Here is a 20110-nt window from a genome sequence, read left to right as displayed (position 1 = left end):
GTAGGCAACCTATGGCATGCGTGCCAAAGGCGGCACATGAGCTGATTTTCAGTGGCACTCACACTGCCCAGGTCCTGGCCACCGGTCTGGGGGGGGGGAGGTTGGGGGCTCTGCATTTTAATTTAATTTTAAATGAAGCTTCTTAAACATTTTAAAAACCTTATTTACTTTACATACAACAATAGTTTAGTTATATATTATAGACTTATAGAAAGAGACCTAAAAATGTTAAAATGTATTATTGGCACATGAAACCTTAAATTAGAGTGATTAAATGAAGACTTGGCACACCACTTTTGAAAGGTTGCTGACCCCTGCTCTATCTTGTCCACAATTTAGTTATGAAATTCCTAAGTGTGAAATCCACTTTCCCTTGAGATCATCTCCTTCAGAAAATTTGCATAGAGGAGACTCAAATAATTCAAGGACTTTTCTGGTGCCTCTGTAAGCTTTCCCTTTTTAAAAATAGTCACTTTGTCAAAATTGATTCTCTTATTGTATTTTATCTGCTCCTGCCACTTCTGTAACTTTTTATAGTGTGCATTTCTTCAAGCTTTCTCTTAAAAAATAAGAGATTATATAAATATAATTATTACATTAACTTTGCCTTCTTTATAGATTATCAGCAGACATACTGAGATGTTTTAGACAATTAGTGAATTGAGAAGTATTGGTGATTTGAAGGGAATATATTTATTTAAAGAAATATCACCAAAGTGTGAAATATGAACAGAGTACAATATAAATTGATTTTATATAGCCATTGTTATAATCAACATACAAAGCGGTAAATTGCTAATGCTGTATATATGCCCATGTATATATAGGGGAAAGTGGCACTATGCCATGGAAATCAGAACTGCCTTTACAGGACAGAGAGAAAAATCAAATGGCAATTTTTTTCAATATTTTTGCTCAATAAGGGAGAGAGTTGAATAAATATTAATATAAAGGAATAGGTTATCCAACATAACCAGCTGAAATATCCTACAGCTTCACTGAGTGTAACAATATTTTCCCTTGTGAATGTTGACTCACACTGGGTAGCTAGTTACATTGTATGAGCTGGATTATGAGTGAGTGACGCAATGCTGTTTGCAGTATGCAGAGGAATACTTGCAAGTTTCTTAGTAATCAAGTCCCAACAGTGAAAGTTTATTATTCTTTGGGAGTGGACAGCAATTTCATTGTCTGCAAAAACAGAAACTGACTGCAGTGAGAATAAAAATGGGTTATCCACAGCCCCTCCTTCTGAGCATGGGCACTGGCGTGCACAACAGGGAGGGGGAGGGAAACGATTCAGGTTTCAGAATCGCAATTTAGAAAGTAAAAGGTATTTTCTGTTAGTCAAACGAACCCACAACTAATTTGCATTAACGTAGGCTACTTTGAATATTACGCTTGTTACTACTTTAATGCAAACGTATCAAGGCTATGTAAAAGAAAAACGAAAGCCTTGAATTCTCACAGCGCTGGGGAAATCCTATGTCCCTTAGCATTAGTGAGATGATATCACACCGATTACTCACCTGCTTGCCCTTACACCCCTGCGCAATGCACAGCGCGATGTTTCTCAGTTCAATCTTAAACACTCACCAAATAGGGCTCATTTAAACACAACAAAAGTGGAAGAGCTCCTGATGTATTAATGGGATTATTGAAATCATGTCATTCTGTCATTAGGATCATTGAAAAAACGAAATCAGATAAAGATTGCAAACATGGTTAGTTTGGGAACCTTGCACGTTTGCTTTAGCAGCCGGACTGCATGTAAAATCCACCGAAAGACTTGGTGGCAGGAAGTTGTGCAATTGCCAGGGAGTCTAAATGGAGTGATTCGTAGCTAAACTCCTGAAAACGAGACATTTGAATTTAAAAAGCCCAGCCAGGAAAAAAAAATTATTATTCTGCATGTGCTTCCTGGCTGTGCTTTCGTTTTGGAGACGCTGCCATGAGGAGGAGGGAGAGGGAGCGATCTTGTGTTTAAGTTTCCAAACATAGCCCATGGTATGTCTCTCCCTTTCATTTCCAGCGGTAACTTGCATCGCTTCAGCTGTTGTACACACAAGAAGGGAGGAAACGGGCAGAATGCCGAGCATGCGCAATTTCAGAGCAACAAGTGGGCTCCAGGTCCATAGACAGAGGAAGTGGGGGGAGGGGGAAGAAGCTGATCAGTGCTCGAAAGGGGAACTGCAGAGGGGGGAGGGGGAGAGAGGGAGGGGGAAGAGGAGAGAGCATGGCGGTGACGTGAGGGCTCCACCCAGGTGGCATCTGAGCTGGGGAAAGAGAAGGAGGGAGGAAAAGAGGGGGGAGAGCAGGGGGAGGAGGGGCAGAGCCGGGCTTGGAACGCAGAGTAGCACACAGTGACACTCAGGATTCCAAATTCGAATTCCGAGGAGCGATCGAGGATGTGAGTGTGGAGCAGGCGGCGCCGCTCGCCATGCTGCTGCCGCCGTGACGAGTCGCCGCCGCTGCCCTCGGGCTGCTCCCTCATCTTGTGCGCCTAGCACTTGGGAAAGTCGCCAGGGCTCCCGGGACCGAACAGCTCCTTGTGGTCCCCTCTCTAACCAGCGGATCAGCAGGTAGCTGAGTTCGAGCTCATAAGACATCAGCTGCGAATAGAAAGGGGACCCCCATCTTCCACCGTGCACCTCCCTCCTTTCTCGGAGGAGGAGCAGCGGAGAGCAAGACAACGCAGGGAAACAGAAGCGGCTCGAAGGCGACCCCCACCCCCATCAGAACAGTAGAAGAGATCCCCCAGCCCAAGGGCAACAGTGTCAGCACCAGGTAGAAGAAGCCCCGTCCATCAGCCACAGTGAGTGAAAAGCTAGACGACCCCGGCCCAAAGGGGCAATAGCACCAGGTCTGAGAGTCCCCCTCTTCAGTACCAGTAGGGGGTGGTAGACGCAGCGATACCCCTCTCCCACCCCCACCCCTTCCGCAGCAGCAGGCAGCTCCAGCAGCCAGCTCCACCATGTCCGCTGCGCAGGTGTCCTCGTCTCGGAGACAGTCATGCTACCTCTGCGACCTGCCCCGCATGCCCTGGGCCATGATCTGGGACTTCACAGAGCCCGTGTGCCGGGGCTGCGTGAACTACGAGGGTGCCGACCGCATAGAATTTGTGATCGAGACTGCCCGGCAGCTGAAGAGGGCGCATGGCTGCTTCCAGGACGGCCGTTCCCCAGGCCCCCCGCCTCCTGTCGGGGTCAAGGCTGTGCCGCTCTCAGCCAAAGAAGCGGCCGCGGCGGCCCAACAGCAGCTCAACCATGTGGACGCCTCCTCCAAAGTAGCTTCTGCTGGGCTTCCCCAGTCCAGTCTGGACCGCTACGGACTCAGTGCCGCTGCAGCCGAGCAGCGCAGCCGCTTTGAATATCCACCGCCCCCGGGAAGCCTGGGCAGCAGCCACGCTGCCCGCCTGCCCAACGGGCTGGGCGGCCCCAATGGTTTCCCTAAGCCGCCTGAGGACGGCCCCCCAGAGTTGAACCGCCAGAGCCCCAATTCATCATCCTCTTCCTCCTCCTCCCGCCGCGGGGCACACGGGGGCCTCGTGCCCGGCCTCCCCCCGGGGGCTAGCGGGGCCCAGATGAACGTGCCGCCCAACCTGCTTCCACAGACTTTACTCAACGGCCCCACAGCTTCTGGCGTGGCGCTACCTCCACCGCACGGGGGGCTGAGCGGCCGTGGCGGGGGGCCCCCAGCTTCCTCCGCCTCTTCCCAAGGGGGCACATGCGGCGGTGGGGGTGGCAGCGGCTCGTCCTCCGAGGCCTGCGGGAAGCGACCAGGTTCGGTGTCCAGCAGCGATCAGGAGCGGGAGCTAAAGGAGAAGCAGCGCAACGCGGAGGCGCTGGCCGAGCTGAGCGAGAGTCTGCGGAACAGGGCCGAGGAGTGGGCCAGCAAGCCCAAGATCGTGCGGGACACGCTCCTTACCCTGGCCGGCTGCACCCCCTACGAGGTGCGCTTCAAGAAGGACCACGCACTTCTCGGCCGCGTCTTCGCCTTCGATGCAGTCTCTAAGCCGGGCATGGACTATGAGCTGAAGCTCTTCATTGAGTACCCGAGCGGCTCAGGCACTGTCTTCTCCAGCGCCTCGGGGGTGGCCAAGCAGATGTACCAGGACTGCATGAAGGACTTTGGCCGCGGCCTCTCCTCCGGCTTCAAGTACTTGGAGTACGAGAAGAAACACGGCTCCGGCGACTGGCGGCTCCTGGGCGACCTGCTGCCTGAGTCTGTGCGTTTCTTCAAGGAGCTGGTGGGCGCGGATATGTTGCCTCAGCCCTACCTGGACGCTAGCTGCCCCATGCTCCCCACTGCCCTGGTGAGCCTGCCCCGGGGGGGAGCTGGAGTCGGCGGGGCGCAGGGGGCCGGGGCAGCCTCCAGGGGCCCCGGGGGAGGCGGCGGCGGCGGGGGAATGCGCAAAAGGAAGGCGTCCCCGGAGCCCTCGGACTCGGCCGAGGGGGCCCTGAAGCTGAGTGACGAGCAGCAGCGGCAGCAGTGGATGGCCAGCCAGAGCGAAGCGCTTAAACTCACCATGTCGGCTGGGGGCTTCGGGGCGGTGCACGGAGGGGGGCCCCCACCCCCACCTCCGCCGCCTCTGGGGCCTCACTCCAACCGGACCACCCCGCCCGAGTCGGCCCCTCAAAACGGACAGTCCCCCATGGCCGCGCTCATGTCGGTGGCCGACACACTGGGCACTGCCCACTCGCCCAAGGATGGCAGCTCGGTTCACTCCACCACTTCCACCCGCAGGAACAGCAGCAGCCCGGTGTCCCCGGCCTCAGTGCCGGGCCAGCGTCGCTTGGCTTCCCGCAACGGGGACATGAACCTGCAGGTGGCCCCTCCTCCCCCCCCCAGTGCCCACCCTGGTATGGACCAAGTGCACCCCCAAAACATTCCAGATTCCCCCATGGCCAATAGCGGGCCCCTGTGCTGCACCATTTGCCACGAACGCTTGGAGGACACCCACTTCGTCCAGTGTCCGTCTGTGCCCAGCCACAAGTTCTGCTTCCCCTGCTCCAGAGAGAGCATCAAGGCCCAAGGGGCAACTGGCGAGGTCTATTGCCCCAGTGGAGAGAAGTGCCCCCTAGTAGGTTCCAATGTGCCTTGGGCATTTATGCAGGGCGAGATCGCTACCATTTTAGCTGGGGACGTTAAAGTGAAAAAGGAGAGAGACCCTTAAAGATAGGAAATCAAACTCCTTCAGCCTCCTGAAGATGTAGAATTGTGAATATAACAAACTGCAAAAGTTAGTCTTATGTATAGACATTATTTTCGTCGTATGTTTCTATATTTTGAAACAAAGGTATGTACTCTTCTTCATTTGAAGGATAGAGCTGGTTTTTGTTAAACAGAATATTCTATTGTTTGGTTATTCCATAATACCTGTTCTCATTTCTTTGGCAGTGTGTTGGCTAGGTACAAAGTTAATAGCCCTTAGCGATTACCTGCTGCTGGTGTGTATTTTTGTAAATGTATGCACTTCTTGAAAAAAGAAAAAACGCAAAAAATACAAAAAAAAATTTTTTTTTTTGCCAAGGCCAGTGTTGATGCCTAAAAAAAAAAAATTGCTACAAAAATGGTGACAGCTTATGTTTTACGAGCCCTGAGTGTTAGTCTTTCACTTTATTTCTTTTTTTGTTTTTTGTTTGCAAACGGTGCGGGTGGTTTGGGGGGTGTTTTTTGTTGCAAGTTTGTAAGGAAAATGTTTCAGTTTGTTTCTATTGATCTGAACGTTTTTAATCTTCATGTGTTTTTTGTTTTTGCTTTATTGATGCACGGATGCTTTTGAACAGTAGAGCAAAATGCTGTACATGGAAAACATGCTCTGTTTGTCCTTTATACATTTCTGTAGTTAACAGAACACTGTAATGTGCCTTGGAGCTTAGTAAATTGTAATAAATTCAATTGATATTAATACTTCTTGAGTAGCAAGTTTTATTTTTCTCAGAGCTTGGGCAACAGATGCAAAACATGTTGCCTTTTAAAAAGTCTGTTTAATCCAAAAGCTTGCATTTCATTCTGATAATTGTGGCATTTGTACACACACTCGCATATATGTATGATGATGTTATCAAACCTATCTAGATCTTGGCTCTGTGCCTGTTTACATTTCACCTTTAATGTTGCAGTAACAGTTGCTGACTAAGCATTTTCTGTTTACTTTTTCTGCATCTCATTTCCCCCCTAAAGCTTTCCAGCTGCAAAGTCTTTACACTCGATGCATCCTTTGCATGTACAATTTAATGAGGACTGAAATCTTAGAAAAATTCAACCTTCTTTTATGCAAAAGTCCAGCATTGTGGCTAATAACTTTAGAAAATTTAAAAAGTGTTCATTGAAGCTTGGCAATGATAATGGACTCTGGATAATGCACGACTATGTAATTGAGCTCAGCACAAAAAGGACAGCTAACAATTTATGCAGTTTGTGCTGCACTTGAGTATAGCTAATGCCTCTAGGAACTGGATTTTTATTTTGTTTTGATGAATATTTGATGAAAACTAAGTTGGTAGGCAGTTCAGGGTTTGTGGTGTCCCCTCCCCCCTCAGGTGGAGAATGATTACTAACTGCACTGCATTAAAATCTGTTCTTACTGGCAATGGGCAAATGTGATTGTTCATCTTATTAACTTTTTTAAGTGACATTTGCATTTTCTGGAGATGAGGGGTGGGGCATTGGAATACCTATTAGGTGGTCAACAGGCAAAGTAAATACACAGGCCTCTTCCTGGCTAGAAAATGCAAACAAACCTAGTGCGAACTTTGTCCTCTTTGTGAGGCAAATGGGAGGAAGGATAGAAAATCTTAAACAAAAACATCAGCATAAGTCCCTTTGCAGTATCATTAACAGAACAGAGAGGTATCCCTAGGGCATTGTGTCATAGGTTGTGAGCAGTGAGTTTCATTGAACGTTGGGGACCTTGGAAAAAAACACTCTGATGTGAAGAGGCACTTTTAACAGTCTGGTTGGCATTTGGCCTTGTATCTGGTTGCTGCTAATAATAAACTTGGTTTCTATTCCTGGTAGAAGTGATAAATGAAATGGTGGAAGCCTTAAGTCTAAGGTCTTTTTGTGTGCATTATGCATCCTTACTCTTTTTTGTAGATACAGTCTCCTGCTACTTTGTGGTTTCCTTTCCTACCTGCTTTGAGACTCATCCCTTGGTATTATTATACTCATGTTTTAAGGAAATGACCTTGTATTTTTTTTAATCATGGACCAAGTGTTGTATTGTTGCTTATGAATCTCATAACCCATTCCTCTGAGGTAATTAACTTGGGCTAATAATGCACAACAGAAGGTTCTGAGTTAATTATTGAATACAAACTACACATTTTAAAAAAGTGTGGATTTATATTGATAGTATTTTTAAGTGTATATTTTTGAACATGGAGCTACCACATAGGATTTTATTCCCCAGTCAGAGATAGCGGGATTAAAATGATGTTTTATTGACTGTCCAACAAGGTTTTTACCTACTGCAAATGCTTGAAGTTTCTGTTTAACACATAATAAGAATAAAGTAATATTAATGTGTGGATTTTAACCCACCATTAAAACATAAAACACTGCTGGTGATTCGGCATTTAACCATGTCACAGAAACTAGAATATCCTGATTTAACTGAATATATAAGTAGAGCAACTTTTGTAATATTCCAATCAGTCATTAATTATAGAAAACTCTGTTTTGGTGGATTTAGGTAATTGAAAGGAACTATAGCTAAGTATTCTCCAAAAGCTTTTGTTGTTATTTAGTATTTTTTAAAATAGCAATCAGTTTTCAAGGCATGCCAGTCTGATTTTTAGCAGACAAGGGAAAGGTGAAAGACAGTAGACATGTATGGAAAATAAGCTTGAAGTGAATTGTAATACTGTAGTTAATTAAAGTTAACCATAGCTAGAAGGCATTTGTTGTATGGAGGGTTGGTTTTTTATTTTTTTGTGTAACCATGTGACCTTTTCTTTTACTGTGACCCATTAAGCAGCCAGTCTGGGCATATCAGCCTGCGTTTGTTTGATCCCACTCCATCAGCTTTTTTCTTTTTGAAGATGTCCACAAGCTGTAATCTTTTGGGGGGGGTTCAGTTATAGAGATTTAGTTGATTTATATATATTTTGAGTGTCATTTTCTCCTTAGGATTTGTCAGTTAAAACCTAATCGTTGCTGAAATTTGTGATTATAAATATTATGTACTCGGTTCTCTAGGTTTTCATTTTTCTAATCTCTCTTTTTTCATTTAAAAGAGGGAAGTATTTAAACTTTTTTGCAAACAGCTTTTCAAGAATAGATTATTTTGGCCATTACCTTAAGCAGATTTGGACCTTTAGTTGCTAAGAAATGGGGCAGAATAAGCATGGCAGGGGGTATTTTTTAAAAACTTGGCAGCTCTTTCTTAGCTAGAGATTTATATGTTTGAACAAAACTTAACACAATTGTAGCAAAGGGGATGGGTTATATATGTTGAAAATGTTGCACAGTTTGATTAGGAGCTGTGATCATAGCAACCTTGGCAAGTCTTATTTAAAACAAATCTTTTTTATCTTTGTGGTGATTTTTTTTTAGCAGTGTTATGCACACAAACATGATCCTAGCTTCACTCAACATTTTAGCCCCAAACTGGTCATATGTGCCTTTGTTTTGAAATGACAGTCTCTTTAAACTCACGCTGGCTGGCAACATACCTTTGAAAACGTGTAGTAGTCACTGGATAGACGTTGTCTTTACTTCTTTTGGTGTCTTATAACTAAGCAGAAATGTTCTTCACCTCAAGGAAAGGGCTTTGTCTCTTTGGAGGTCTGAGATTCACAACTGTACTACTATGTAGTGGTTGATGTGCAGTTCTTGCCATTTTCTTTTTGCTGGTATGCAGCCATTCTCCATTCACGGTAGGGTGGTTTATGTTGTGCCTTAGCAGCCTCTCTCTGTGCCAAAGTGACACATCCTGTAAATTTTCAGTAGAGTATTGAACTGTCAATGTAATGCCGACTCTTATAAGGCTATTCTTGAAGTAAAACAGCTTCCCCCTTGGCTTTCAGCCATCAGAAACCATTACGGTATGCATCTTCTACCAAAAACACTGTACATATTCCCTAATATTCATTCCCTGGAGGAGGAGAGGATGTGACTATACCCTCCAAAATAAAAGGAAAATTACACATTTTAAAATATTATCAGTGTTGGTATAAATTGCATAAGGATATTGGTCTTTTGCATAAGGTCTTTGGACATTTTATAATGAGATTTCATTCGACAATTCATCCCATGCATTTAGAATTGCTAATAAAAAGAACATTTGGAGGGAATGGAGCTGTCTGCATTGTAATATGAAAGCAATTGCAGATGTAATTTTTTCCCTGTTTGTCTTTAAAATTAAAAATGCATGTCTGTAGTGAGGCTATTTCACAACTATTTTTCTCAGAGGAAAGTGGCTCTCTCTACACGTGTTTGACATGAGAATGTAACAATACAGCCTAAACCCACATTCCTTACTTTCCACGTAGGGTTTTGTAGGAATCAAACTCTCTCTTGGTGAACATTGGTTTTTACCCCATTAAAAGAATAATGAGAGATTGTATGTTATTTAAAATTTCTGCTAGCAAACCCACCACTCCCTGTCAGCCATCCACAGAATTAAAAACAACAACAACCAGTCCACAGAGAGAGAAAAGCAAAGGGGATCAGTTAGATAAGTGGAGGAGGTGTAGAGGGGGACACTTGCTACAAGCCTGTCCAAGATGATTTTCAGAGAGGTTGAATGGGCTAGATTACCTGGTGCCAGCTAGTTTATAGGTAACTATATTGTACAGTCCAGCTAGCTTCCTGGCTTTTTGAAATGGAGCTTGTTTGATTTCTTTTGCTGATGGTGGCTGCAGCAGCCAAAGAAATGTGAGTGTCTCATACACACATACAAGCCTGCTGACTGGGTGATATTGCATTCTTCCTGCTGCTGTGTGGATTGCCTTCTCATTGGGCCCTTCTAAGGTTATTTGAGGGGGGGGTAAGGGTGAGGAGGGTCAAGCTTCTTACATTTCAGCTGAGTTGGCATCAGATCAGAACCCTTCCCTTCAAGCCAAACGTAGCTAAATCATATTCTCTGTTGGTTTTATGCCCTTTCACCAAGAAAGCTCAAAAAGTTGTTTGCTGCTACTCTCCATGTTAGGTTAAGAATGGTTTCTTAGAAGGAAAATAACTATCCTTTCCCTCTTCTGATGTTTTTTTCCCATTGTTTCCCTCTCTTAAAAGAGAGCTAGAGCAAAAGCTGTGTTTTCTCCCCAGCTATGAATATTCTGTGAGTAAATACCTGGAACTGTTAGGGGTATTGGCTAGCTCAAGGCTGGTTTATTTTCTTGCTAAAGAGAAAGGAACTTTGCTTTGTTTAGCTCTGCTGTGAATAAAGGTTCAGGCTCGAAACCCCACCCCAGTTTCTTGCTGCAGCAGCAGCTCTGTTCTTGGCTGCTTTGCAGAGGCAAAACCCTGGGAGAGGCGGCACTGGAATGCCATGGCATGTGCACACAGATGGAATTAACTCCAGTTGACTGGGCCCCGGACTAGACAGTCATGTGACACTCCCACCCCCCACCCCCTGCCCTGTGCAGAGAGGATTGGAATGGGGGATGTGGAACATGTCTGTGCAGCTTCAAGGAGCCGAGCAGAATTCCCCACTGTCATCCTCCTCCTCCCCTCCCTGCAGGCTGCCAGACCGAGGACTGTTTACAGTTTTGCTATTGTTCAAGTAACCTACAAGTGGATTTGCATGGAAGCAGATTGGGAGGGGATGGGGTGGGATTTATTAGTAGAGGCTAAACTCCTCAGGATTACTGTTAGGTTGAGAGATTCTCAATGGGACTGATCCCTGTGTGTGCTCTGTGGGGTGAAGGAGTTTAAATCTCCTTTTCTGCAAGTAGGTGAAGGGGTGGCTATATGAAGCAGAGGAAGGCAGGGTACAGCTGGCTGGAGGGAAGGAGCTTCACCTTGGCTTAAACTGTAACTCTCCACTCAGAGCATGCAGCTCCTGGCAGCTACACTCATTCCAAAGCCTTGACTCAGAGTTATCTGCACGCTGGGTAATAATCAGAATTACAGGAGGAATGTGCAGAGAAAGCAGCCATGGTGGAAGCTTAGGGCACTATTTCCTCCGTCTTTTTGGGTAAACAACCACTTAAGCAGCCTGACTTTGACTGTGCCAGCTGCCTCCTAGTTTAATGTGTGTACTACTGTACTTCTGGTCTTAGAGTACTGAAGCCCAAATGCCATGAGGAGGGTGAGCCCAGTGGGGTATAGGGGCCAGCATAGAAGCTTCTCACTGAGGTAATACTAATATTTTGCCCTGTTATAAGCAAGGTCCTTTCATACACAGTTCTCAATGCTTTACTAATACTAACTAAGGATCCCAACACCAAGGAAGCAAGGGTATACCCACTCTGTGTTAGTTTACCCATTTTCCACTAAGTGATTTAGCCAAGGTCAGATACTGTGCCCTTTGATTACTGCTCCAACTACTGATTCCCCTCCCTCCTAGGTAAGAATAATGAAACCTGTGTAATAAACACAAAAAGTCTGAAATGCTTGCACTGCTTTACAATGCCAGGCTGTTTGCTTCTTTTCAGTGTCCTTCATACAAATGGTTTCAAGGCTAGAGCCTGCTGCAGTTCTTGCTGATGCAATACACCAAGGGCTGGGGTGAAGGATAGCGTGGGTATGTGTCAGAGGATAGGAGCTCTCCCCTTGGCTTCAGTAAGAGCTTAGTACATTCAAATCAAAGGCAGGAGGGTTGCTTTAAATTGTTATGATCAAAATCTGTCGAAGGCACTCTCATCTCAACACAATTAATGTTAACAAAGGGCGAAGGAATGCAAGCCAAAAAAGGAAAAGAACAGGTTCAAATATATTTGGATAAATTAGATGTATTCAAGTGGGCAGAGCCCGATGAAATTCATCCTAGCATACTAGCTGCAGCAATCTCAGAACTGTTAGCAATTATCATTGAGAGCTCCTGGAGGACAGGTGAGGTTCCAGAAGACTAAAGAAGGGCAAATATAATACCTATCTCTAAAAAGGGGAAGAAAAAGGACATGGGGAATTATGGACCAGTCAGCCTAACTTCGATACCTTGAAAAATACTGAATAGGTCTGCAACAAGGAGTCCTTGATTTCAAAAGAGTAAACTTAAAAAAATTAAGGGAAGTAGTTAGGGAAGTGGATTGGACTGAAGCACTCAAGGATCTGAAAGTGGAGAAGGTTTGGGATTACTTTAAATCAAAATTGCAGAACATATCTGAACCCTGTATCCCAAGCAAGGGGGAAAAATTCTTACGCAAGGTTTGCAGACCAAACTGGATGAACAAGCATCTTAAGCAGGTTATTAAGGGCTTGTCTACACTTAAAACGCTACAGTGGCACAGTTGTGTCACTGTAGCACTTCAGTGTAGACAGTACCTATGCTGACAGGCAGGAGTCTCCTGGCAATGTAGGTAATCCACCTCCCCGAGAGGCAGTACCTAGGTTGATGGAGTTATTCTTCCATTGACCTAGCGCTGTCTACGAGGAATTTGATTGACTTAACTATACCCCTCAGGGGTGTGGATTTTTCACACTCTGACCAATGTAGTTAAACCGACCTAATTTCCTACTGTAAACCAGGCCTAAGAGAAGAGAAAAAGCCTGCAAAGAATGTAAGAAGGGACGGATCAGCAGGGAAAGCTACCGCTTGGTAGTAAGAAAGTCTGATCTACACTAGAAAATTGTGTTGGTGTAACAATGTTGGTCAGGGGTATGCAAAATTCTTCCGTCAACCTAGCTACCACCTCTTGGGGAGGTGAATTACCTGTGCCAATGGGAGAATCCCTCCTGTTGGCATAGGTACTGTCTATACTAAAGCGCTACACTATAGACAAATAAGAACTACCAAAAACCAAGCAGAGTTGGATTTTGCAAAGGAAATTCAAATCAATAGTAAAAGGTTCTTTAGCCATGTAAATAAAAAGAAAACAAGGAAAGAAGTGGAATTGAGGATGGGGTTGAGATTAAAGATAATCTAGGCATGGCCCAACACCTAAATGAATACTTTGCTTCAGTTTTTAATAAAGGTAGTGAGGATCTTAGGGATATTGACAGGGTGGCTAATTGGAATGAGGAAATGGAAGCAGAAATTACCACATCTGAGGTGGAAGTCAAATTAAAACAGTTTAATGGGACCAAATCAAGGTACCTGGATAATCTCCATCCAGGAATATTAAAGGAACTGGCACATAAAATTGCAAGCCCACTAGCAAGGATTTTTAAATAAATCCATAAATTTGGGGGTCATACCCTATAACTGGAGAATTGGTACCTGTTTTTAAGAAAGGAGGGGAAAAAGTAATCCAGGAAACTTCAGGCCCATTAGTTTGACCTCAATTGCATGCAAGGTCTGGGACCAAATTTTGAAAGAGAAAGTAGTTAAGGACATAGAGGTTAACAATAATTGGGATAAAATGCAACAATGTTTTACAAAAGGTAGATTGCCACAGACCAACCTGATTTCTTTCTTTGAGAAGATAACAGATTTTCTGAACACAGGAAATGCTGTAGATCTAATATACCTGGATTCCAGTAAGGCATTTGATACAGTTCCACATAGGAAATTATTTAATAAATTGAAGAAGATAGGGATTAATATGAGAATTGAAAAGGGGGTAAAGATCTGGTTAAAGGGGAGACTGCAGTGGGTCATACTGACAGATGAACTGTCAGACTGGAGGGAAGTTACTAATGGAGTTCCTCAGGGAACTGTCTTGGGACCAATCTTATTTAACATTTTTGTTAATGATCTTGGCCAGACGTGAGGTAATAAAATTTGCAGATGACACAAAGTTGGGAGGTATTGCCAATACAGAGGAGGACTGGAATATCGTGCAAGAAAATTTGGATGACCTTGAAACTGGAGTAATAGAAATGGGATGAAATGTAATGGTGCAAAGTGTAAGGTCATACACTTAGGACTAACAAAAAGAATTTGCTATAAAATGGGGTGGGGATATATTAACAGGAGGCAACAGAAGAGGAGAAAAGACCTGGGTGTATTGGTTGATCACAGGATGATTATGAGCCACTGATGTGATGCAGCTGTGAAAAAGGCTAATGCAACCCTAGGATGAATCAGTTGAGGTCTTTCCAATAGAGATAGGGAAGTGTTAGTACCATTATACAGGCACTGGTGAGACCTCCTTTGGAATACTATGTGCAGTTCTAGTCTCCTATGTTTCAGAAGGATGAATTCAAACTGAAACAGGTGCAGAGAAGGGGTACTAGGATTATCAGAGGAATGGAGAACCTACCTTACAAGAGGAGGCTTAAGGAGTTTGGCTAGTTTAGCCTAACCAAAGGCTGAGAGGGAGATATGATCGCTCTCTATAAATACATCAGAGGGATAAACACCAGGAGTTATTTAAGTTAAGGGTCAATGTTAACACAAGAACAAATGGATATAAACTGGCCATCAACAAGTTTAGGCTTGAAATTAGACAAAGGTTTCTAACCATCAGAGGCATGAAGTTCTGGAACAGCTTTCCAAGGGGAGCAGTGGGGGCAAAAATATGAACTGGTTTCAAGGCTGAGCTTGATAAGTTTATGGAGGGGATGGTATGAAAAGATTGTCTACAATGGCATGTGGCTTATCTGTGACTGCTAGTAGCAAATATCTCCAGTGGCTAGAGATGGGGCACTAGATGGGGAGGGCTATGTGTAGCTACAGTGAATTCCTTTCTAGGTTTATGGCTGATGGATCTCACCAACATGCTCAGGGTCTAATTGATTGCTATTTGGAGTTGGGGAGAAATTTCCCCCCAATTCAGATTGGCAGAGACCCTGCAGGGTTTTTGCCTTCCTCTGCAGTGTGGGGCACAGGTCACTTGCTGGTCAGAATGAGAGTAAATGGTGGAGTTTCTGTAACTTGAAGTCTTTAAATCATGATTTGAGGATATCAGTACTTCAGCTAGAGGTCATGGGTCTATTACAGGAGTGGGTAGGTGAGGTTCTGAGGCTTACGATATGTAGGCACTCAGACCAGATGATCATGATGGTCCCTTCTGGCCTTAGAGTTCATGAGCAATTATCTTTGAGAACTTCTGGAGGATGGGGAAGGTCCCAGAAGACAAGAGAAGGGCAAATATAGTACCTGTCTTTAAAAAGGGGAAGAAAAAGTACTCTGGGAATTATAGATCAGTCAGCCTAACTCTGATACTGGAACAAATTATTAATCAATTTGTAAGCACCTAGAGGACAATGAGATTATAAGGAAATACCAGTATGGATTTCTCAAGAACAAATTATGCCAAACCAACCTAATTTCCTTCTTTGACAAAGTTATTGGCTCTGTGGATGGGGGGAAGCAGTAGATGTGATGTATCTTGATTTTAATAAGTTTTTTGACACAGTCCCACATGATATTCATAGAATCATATCAGGGTTGGAAGGGACCTCAGGAGATCATCTAGTCCAACCCCCTGCTCAAAGCAGGACCAATCCCCAATTTTTGCCCCAGATCCATAAATGACCCCCTCAAGGATTGAACTCACAACCCTGGGTTTAGCAGGCCAACGCTCAAACCACTGAGCTATCTTTCAAACTAGGGAAATGTGGTCTAGATGAAATTTCTATAAGGTGGGTGCAAAACTGGTTGAAAGACTGTTCTCAAGAGTAGTTATCAATGGTTCATTGTCAAACTGGGAGGATGTATCTAGTGGGGTCCCACAGGGGTCAGTCCTGGGTTCGGTGGTATTCAATATTTTCAATATTGATTTAGATAATGGAGGGGAGAATATGCTTATAAAATTTGCAGATGACACCAAGATGAATGGGGTTGCAAGCTCTTTGGAGGACAGAATTAGAATTCAAAATGACTTTGACAAATTGGAGATTTGGTGTGAAATCAACAAGATGAAATTCAATAAAGAAAAGTCATACGTACTTGATGTAGGAAGGAAAAGCCAAATGCACAACTACAAAATGGGGGATAACTGGCAAGAGGTGGTCATATTGCTAAAAAGGATTTTGGGGTTATTGTGGATCACAAATTGACAACTTCAAAAAAGGCTAATATCATTCTTGGGTGTATTAACAGGAATGTTTGTATGTAAGACACAGGAGGTAATTGTCCCACTCTACTCAGCACTGGTGAGGCCTCAGCTGGAGTACTGTGCCCAATTTTGGGTGCAACGCTTTAGGAATGTTGTGGACAAATTAGAGAGAGTCCAGTGGAGAGCAACAAAAATGATAAAAGGCTTAGAAAACATGACTTAGGAAAGGTTTTTAAAAATGGGCATGTTTAGTCTTGAGAAAAGCAGACTGAGGGGGGATCTGATAAGTCTTCTTATATGTTAAGAGCTGTTATAAAGAGGACAGTGATCAGTTGTTCTCCATGTCCACTGAAGGTAGGACAGGGAGTAAAGAGGTTAATCTGCACCGAAGAAGATTTTAGGTTAGCTCTTAGGAAAAACTTTCTAACTATACAGGTAGTCCAGCTCTGGAGTGGGCTTCCAAGGCACATTGTGGAATTCCCATCATTGGAGGTTTTTAAGAACAGGACAAACACCTATAATGGATGATCTAGGTATACCTGATCCTTCCACAGTTCAGGGAGCTGGACTTGATGACCTCTCAAGGTCTCTTCCAGCCCTACATTTCTGTGATTGTGTCTTTCGCTAAGCATGTTGAAGAGTGAAGGAGAAAAATCATGCCTCAGCCTGGATTTTTACTAAACATGTTTAGACTGGTGTACAGCTGGGGTGGGGCAGCCACTTTTTGTGGGCAAGGAAACAGGGGCAGGAGGACTGAGTATCTGGCCTATTGTTGGAAATTATAGATCTTAGAATTTATAGGCCTCTGACTGATCTTATGTTGCTGCTGCCTTTGATCTGATCAACTTGACATACTAGGCCTTGGCTCCTTTTACTTTTCTGTAAAGAAAAAAACATTTAAAAATAATTTTAAGGAAGGGGCAAAACCTGTGGAACTAAAACTAAGGAACAAGCTCTGGCATGGGCTCCAGCCAGGGGTAAACCATAGACTTTATTTTTACAGTAATTTATTACTTATTTAATGCTGTTAATGTTCTTGATACTGCACACTACACATAAATATAATCCCTTCCCTGAAGAGCTTACAGTGTAAAGACGAAAAAGGGCATTTAGTGCATCTCTTCTATCTCACCTCCTTCAGTGAAGGATTGTTCCCTTTTCTACATCAGAAGGAAGCATCCTTTGAAGAAATGTAACTTGATAAGTGTTGTATGTACTCTTATGCTTTTGACATGAAAAAATGTCAGTTGTAGCCTTGAATTTAGTTTTTTCCCCCATCAACTTCCCCCCTGCCAACCTCTCCAATGTATAGTTGTAGCCCTTGATCATTACTGTTTTGGGGGTGGAAGGGATGGAGGCACAAGGGACACTATCAATTGTTATCTTCCCATGGACTTTTGATCAAGCTGAGTTAAAAAGGACCAGAAACCAAGGCAAATTGATTAATCCATTAATTAATCTTTCCTTGAAGGGCTGTCTGGAAGTTTATGGTGACAGGTAAGTATTGGGAAATGATGCAGAAATTCCCAGTCACTTGTGTATCTGTCTCTCTTAATGCAGAAATCTCTATGCCATATGAGGAAGCAGTGCTTCTTGATAACTGAATGTGTTTAATGAAGGAGCAACTTGCATAAGGTCTTTCAATGGGTTGCAGCATCTTTCCTATATCTTTTTAGTTCTTATGGTTTTATTTTTATATTAGTGAATTGCACATATTTTACAAGTTAGGGCTTGAAACCTCCTCATGGTGGAAGGTTCTGTCATTTGGTAGGTCTCCACCCTTTTCTTCTTCCCTGGAGATCTGCAATCCTCAGCTGTGTTGGGGCATGCCTAGGGAGGCAGGTGTAAAGAATCTTGCTGGATCATAAACACGCCACACATTACCTACAACTAAATATTGTTTAAATGAATGGGGTCATTATAAGAATTCTCATGATCAAAGCAGTTAACTGGGATATTTTGTTGGGTGCACCTTGCTAAACACCATTTCTATCCATGGTCCCTCTGAATCATATGTGTATGACAGAAGTAGGTTGCCATGGAAATGCACATGACATCAAAGTAAGCATTGTCTTTGCTGTCCAGCTATGTATGGCTGCAGTGACAGGTGTGGATATGCAGCACCATTGTTTATGGGACAATGTGAGATTAAAAATAATTTAAAAATCAATTCATCTCCTTCCTGCTGTTACAAATAAAGCATATAGCACCTACCACAATGGGGTCCTGGTCCATGACTAGGGCTTCTAGACACTACGAAAATCTGAATACTCATAATTAAGTGATTTTTAAAAATCTACTTTTTAATATTGCTTTAATGTGATTATTTTTTATTCTGCATTTCATTTTTGAACTGTGAGGATAGATGAATCAGGCTAATTGTATTCCATTACAGTAGCCCACTGCTTGATTTGCATATACCTCAGGGGACAGTTTACATATTGGTATAAGCACTTTCTCTTAATTGAAATTTTTTTAAAAAAATGAACATTTGTATTAATTTTTTAAATTGTTTTTATTAAAAAGGATCTTGGGTCGAAATTTGATTTTCACTGTCCACTTTAAAAACTCACATCTACAGTATTTAGCAAACGGGTAGGAAGCGTTTGAAAACCAAGGAAATCATGTGTAAAATGGCAAGCAACATGTTTAGGGAGAGCAAGAATGGAATTCAGACTTTGCTACCCAAGACATATAGAGACCAAACCACACCACACCCCTTCCCTGTAGCTGTGCTGCAGCCATGGGAAAAGTTTCAGAATTACGAACAACCTCCATTCCCGAGGTATTCGTAACTCTGAGGTTCTACTGTACTCACATTCTTGTTCTTCAGTGTTTTCTAATTCCTTTTACCACAGCTTAGACTTATAAAGGTTACATTGATGTGCTGCTGTACTTTTTCACTTATATAAATGAAATTTCTGGGTGTGAGAGGGGAGGATTGCTGTCAGGAAAGATCAAGAAATAAAAATATAGCTCTTTAGGATCACATGTCAAGGAGATGTGGAGACTCCGGATCTGGAGTAGAGTATGAAGTGAGAATGTGTGCCATAGGCAGAGAAAAAGGAGGCTGGGAAAGAAGACAGAAATACTGTTATTATTTTCTATCTAAGTATTTGGAAGGTGCTCATACACTGTTATGAGGGACATGTACATATCTGGATGGACAGATACATAGAAATATTTGCATGACATTAAGAATCAGTGAAGGCACTGCAGACAGAATGAAAAGGTGCCACTGTTGGGCCTTGAGGTGAGGCATCCCTTCCAATCACACATCCAAGAATGAGGGACTACATAGAAATATTTGCATGACATTAAGAATCAGTGAAGGCACTGCAGACAGAATAAAAAGGTGCCACTGTTGGGCCTTGAGGTGAGGCATCCCTTCCAATCACACATCCAAGAATGAGGGACTACCTACAATCAGTGGTTTCTGGGACGGGGGCAACATATAATCAGAGTCAAGGGTGTCACAAGATGACAGCATTTGAGTTTTGATCTTGTTAGTTATCTTGATTATTAATTTTTATTTAGTATCAGCTAAAGGTGTATTAGTTGCTTCACAAAAGACTAAGACATGGTCCCTTATTTTAAGAGACTCAATGAGTGGGATGATGAAGAGTAGGAAGGGGATGTGTGAGCAAAGACAAAGCTTATATAGCAGTAGTAATGATCATGCTTATAGTAGGTAAATGGGTGGCAGATGAAATTAATGATAAATGCAGAGATATGCACATTGGCGGGAATATTATCAACTATTATCACACCATACTGAGTTCTAAATTAAATGTATTAACTCAGGAAAAGGACCTAGGCATCACTGTGGACACTGAAAACCTTTCTGCACAATGTGCAACTATGGTCAAAAAAAGCAATCAAAAATACTGGGATGCATAAGGAATGGGGTGTTGAATAATACATACAATATTGAAATGCCCGTTATATAAATCAATGATTTGTCCTAACTCAGTACACTGTGTTTGGTACTGGTCACCCCATCTCAAAAAGATATTGCAGAATTATAAGGGATCAGAGACAGGCAACAAGAATGA

At 43.3% G+C, this 20110-nt stretch overlaps 2 protein-coding genes across 2 annotated transcripts in view; one reads left to right on the top strand and one right to left on the bottom strand.

Moving 5' to 3' along the window:
- Positions 1-20110, bottom strand: part of LOC311521573 (uncharacterized protein) — a 49517-nt gene that overhangs the window by 15247 nt on the left and 14160 nt on the right. The window contains exon 2 of the mRNA XM_084629941.1: positions 8682-8941. The gene's annotated coding sequence lies outside the window, so the exon portion shown is untranslated. The remainder of the gene's footprint in view (positions 1-8681; positions 8942-20110) is intronic.
- IRF2BPL (interferon regulatory factor 2 binding protein like) lies at positions 2281-5913 on the top strand. Its single transcript, XM_084632022.1, has one exon. The coding sequence runs from the start codon at positions 2975-2977 to the stop codon at positions 5174-5176; it is 2202 nt and encodes a 733-aa protein (XP_084488148.1). The 5' UTR covers positions 2281-2974; the 3' UTR covers positions 5177-5913.

Source organism: Lepidochelys olivacea (genome assembly GCF_965140295.1).
Source record: "Lepidochelys olivacea isolate rLepOli2 genome assembly, chromosome: 6".
In the NCBI taxonomy this organism is placed as follows: domain Eukaryota; kingdom Metazoa; phylum Chordata; order Testudines; family Cheloniidae; genus Lepidochelys; species Lepidochelys olivacea.
The sequence above is the reverse complement of the archived record's forward strand: the minus strand, read 5'-3'. Positions and strand labels throughout refer to the sequence as shown.